Source organism: Diaphorina citri, unplaced genomic scaffold, assembly GCF_000475195.1.
Source record: "Diaphorina citri unplaced genomic scaffold, Diaci psyllid genome assembly version 1.1 scaffold2712, whole genome shotgun sequence".
Classification (NCBI taxonomy): Eukaryota; Metazoa; Arthropoda; class Insecta; order Hemiptera; family Psyllidae; genus Diaphorina; species Diaphorina citri.
Window position 1 is genome coordinate 10,397 of NW_007380129.1, and position 4,175 is coordinate 14,571.

The window sequence follows — 4,175 nt, forward strand, 5'->3', positions numbered from 1 at the left end:
GTGCGCTTGTGGAACGATTTGCCCGTGGTCCTTAGAAATGCCATCAGTGTTGAGAGCTTCAAGATTCTCATAGCAGATTATTATAATGAGAGTCTTGAAGTCTAAAATCTATTCTTTCTTCTTCTTCTTCTTCTTCTTCTTCTATTCATTTTCTTCATCTATCTCTTCATCTTCTTCTTTTTCCCCTTTTTACTATCCTATCTTTGGTTGGGTGGAAGAGCTCACTGTGTGAGAATCCTGCCATAAAGCCTTAAAAAAAAAAATAAAAAAAAAGTTCTTTTCTAGTTACGCAATAATTCCGCTCAGGCTTCGAGAGGGCCTTGCTGAAATAGGCCACTGGTGTTTTTATTCCATCAGTCACTTGGCTAAGCACGGCTCCAATTGCAAACTGACTAGCATCAGTGTCCAACACAAAAGGTTCTCCAGCTACAGCGTAGCGCAAAATCGGTGCTTTGCAAAGTTCCGACTAATGTCTCGAAGCTGAGGTTACATTCCTGGGTCCACAGAAAAGGTTTGCCTTTCTCGGTAAGTCGATGTAAACTTCTGGCAATGTCGGCAAATCCCTTGATGAAACGTCGGTAGTATGACACGAGTCCAAGAAAACTTCTCACTTCGTGTTTGTCTTTAGGAATGGGCCAAGACTTGACAGCTTCAATCTTCTTCGGGTCAGTACTAACTCCTTCGGTAGACACAACATGACCCAGGTACTGGACTTCGGTACAGAAGAGGTTGCACTTCTTTGGACTCAGTAGAAAGAGTATCCAAAGTGTCGTCAATACGGGATAAGGGGTAACTGTCCTTTCGAGTGACGTCATTTAGCCTTCGGTAGTCCACACAGACGGACACACAGACAGACACACACACGGACCAATGGCTGAAACTTTGGATTTAGGCTCTAGGGACCTCAAAACGTGTTTTGACACTAAAAACTGACCATCGAAAATTTGACCCGATTACATTACTTTCCTTCCTATAGGATAAGGAAAGTAAAAAATGGTGTTTTGGATTATTATTCTGAAATCCAATTTTATCTAGTGTAAGGGGTGATTATCCGATTTTTGCCAAATTGTTACAGTCGCGTCCTTGGACCATACTGGGATAGCATACCAAATTTCATCGCTTTACGACAAACGGTTCTTGAGATATTTTGTTCACAACCTTTTCAACATTTTCCACGAAATGAGGGTTAAGTAACAATTACTTTGGTTAATATCTGGATGGGTGATTATCCGATTTTTGCCAAATTGTTACAGTCGCGTCCTTGGACCATACTGGGATAGCATACCAAATTTCATCGCTTTACGACAAACGGTTCTTGAGATATTTTGTTCACAACCTTTTCAACATTTTCCACGAAATGAGGGTTAAGTAACAATTACTTTGGTTAATATCTGGATGGGTGATTATCCGATTTTTGCCAAATTGTTACAGTCGCGTCCTTGGACCATACTGGGATAGCATACCAAATTTCATCGCTTTACGACAAACGGTTCTTGAGATATTTTGTTCACAACCTTTTCAACATTTTCCACGAAATGAGGGTTAAGTAACAATTACTTTGGTTAATATCTGGATGGGTGATTATCCGATTTTTGCCAAATTGTTACAGTCGCGTCCTTGGACCATACTGGGATAGCATACCAAATTTCATCGCTTTACGACAAACGGTTCTTGAGATATTTTGTTCACAACCTTTTCAACATTTTCCACGAAATGAGGGTTAAGTAACAATTACTTTGGTTAATATCTGGATGGGTGATTATCCGATTTTTGCCAAATTGTTACAGTCGCGTCCTTGGACCATACTGGGATAGCATACCAAATTTCATCGCTTTACGACAAACGGTTCTTGAGATATTTTGTTCACAACCTTTTCAACATTTTCCACGAAATGAGGGTTAAGTAACAATTACTTTGGTTAATATCTGGATGGGTGATTATCCGATTTTTGCCAAATTGTTACAGTCGCGTCCTTGGACCATACTGGGATAGCATACCAAATTTCATCGCTTTACGACAAACGGTTCTTGAGATATTTTGTTCACAACCTTTTCAACATTTTCCACGAAATGAGGGTTAAGTAACAATTACTTTGGTTAATATCTGGATGGGTGATTATCCGATTTTTGCCAAATTGTTACAGTCGCGTCCTTGGACCATACTGGGATAGCATACCAAATTTCATCGCTTTACGACAAACGGTTCTTGAGATATTTTGTTCACAACCTTTTCAATATTTTCCACGAAATGAGGGTTAAGTAACAATTACTTTGGTTAATATCTGGATGGGTGATTATCCGATTTTTGCCAAATTGTTACAGTCGCGTCCTTGGACCATATCGGGATAGCATACCAAATTTCATTTCTCTACTACAAACCGTTCTTGAGATATTTTGTTCACAACCTTTTCAACATTTTCCACGAAATGAGGGTTAAGTAACAATTACTTTGGTTAATATCTGGATGGGTGACTGTCCGATTTTTACCAAATTGTTACAGTCGCGTCTTTGGACCATACCGGGATAGCATACCAAATTTCATCGCTTTACGACAAACGGTTCTTGAGATATTTTGTTCACAACCTTTTCAACATTTTCCACGAAATGAGGGTTAAGTAACAATTACTTTGGTTAATATCTGGATGGGTGACTGTCCGATTTTTACCAAATTGTTACAGTCGCGTTCTTGGACCATACCGGGATAGCATACCAAATTTCATCGCTTTACGACAAACCGTTCTTGAGATATTTTGTTCACAACTATTTACTTTTTCCCATTTAAACCTGTAGTACGTACGTACGTACGTTCGTACGTACGTACGTTACGTACGTACGTACGTTACGTACAGACCATGGGCTAAAAACCACTTTTTTGGAATCAGGGGACCCCAAAACGGATATTTCCACTCATTTCCCGATTTTGAAAATTTGGACCGATTGCAATACTTTCATTACTAGTATAGCTCCGCTATACTGTAGTAATAGAAAGTAAAAATTCCCGGAGGGACGGGCCCCGCTTGTTTTTTTTTTTTACTTTTTACTTTCCTTATCCTATAGGAAGGAAAGTAATGTAATCGGGTCAAAAATTTGATGGTCAGTTTTTATTTTTTTACTTTCTATTACCTTTACGTATAGGGAACCTATACAAGGTAATGAGAAAGTATTGCAATCGGTCCAAATTTTCAAAATCGGGAAATGGTTGGAAATATCCGTTTTGGGATCCCCTGATGTCAAAAAAGTGGTTTTTAGCCCATGGTCTGTACGTTACGACGTTACGTACTACAGTTTTAAATGAGAAAAAGTAGAAAGTTGTGAACAAAATATCTCAAGAACGGTTTGTCGTATACGTACTACAGTTTTAAATGAGAAAAAGTAGAAAGTTGTGAACAAAATATCTCAAGAACGGTTTGTCGTAGAGAGATGAAATTTGGTATGCTATCCCGGTATGGTCCAAGGACGCGACTGTAACAATTTGTTTAAAATCGGACAGTCACTCGTCCAGATATCAACCAAAGTTAATGTTGCTTCGGACTTAAAAAAAAAACCATTTTTACTTTCTATTACTACAGTATAGCGGAGCTATACTAGTAATGAAAGTATTGCAATCGGTCCAAATTTTCAAAAACGGGAAATGGGTGGAAATATCCGTTTTGGGGTCCCCTGATTCCAAAAAAGTGGCTTTTAGCCCATGGTCTGTACGTACGTACGTACGTACTACAGGTTTAAATGGGAAAAAGTAGAAAGTTGTGAACAAAATATCTCAAGAACGGTTTGTCGTAAAGAAATGAAATTTGGTATGCTATCCCAGTATGGTCCAAGGACGCGACTGTAACAATTTGGCAAAAATCGGATAGTCACCCATCCTGATATTAACCAAAGTCATTGTTGCTTAACCCTCATTTCGTGGAAAATGTAGAAAAGGTTGTGAACAAAATATCTCAAGAACGGTTTGTAGTAGAGAAATGAAATTTGGTATGCTATCCCGATATGGTCCAAGGACGCGACTGTAACAATTTGGCAAAAATCGGATAGTCACCCATCCAGATATTAACCAAAGTAATTGTTACGTAACCCTCATTTCGTGGAAAATGTTGAAAATGTTGTGAACAAAATATCTCAAGAACGGTTTGTCGTAAAGCGATGAAATTTAGTATGCTATCCCGGTATGGTCCAAGG

General features: G+C 38.7%; 1 protein-coding gene across 1 annotated transcript; it reads right to left on the reverse strand.

Moving 5' to 3' along the window:
- Positions 1-398: 398 nt before the first annotated feature.
- LOC108253714 (uncharacterized mitochondrial protein AtMg00860-like) lies at positions 399-815 on the reverse strand. Its single transcript, XM_017448188.1, has one exon. It carries the CDS (start codon positions 813-815, stop codon positions 399-401), a length of 417 nt encoding a protein of 138 aa, XP_017303677.1.
- Between the last annotated feature and the right edge of the window lie 3,360 nt (positions 816-4,175).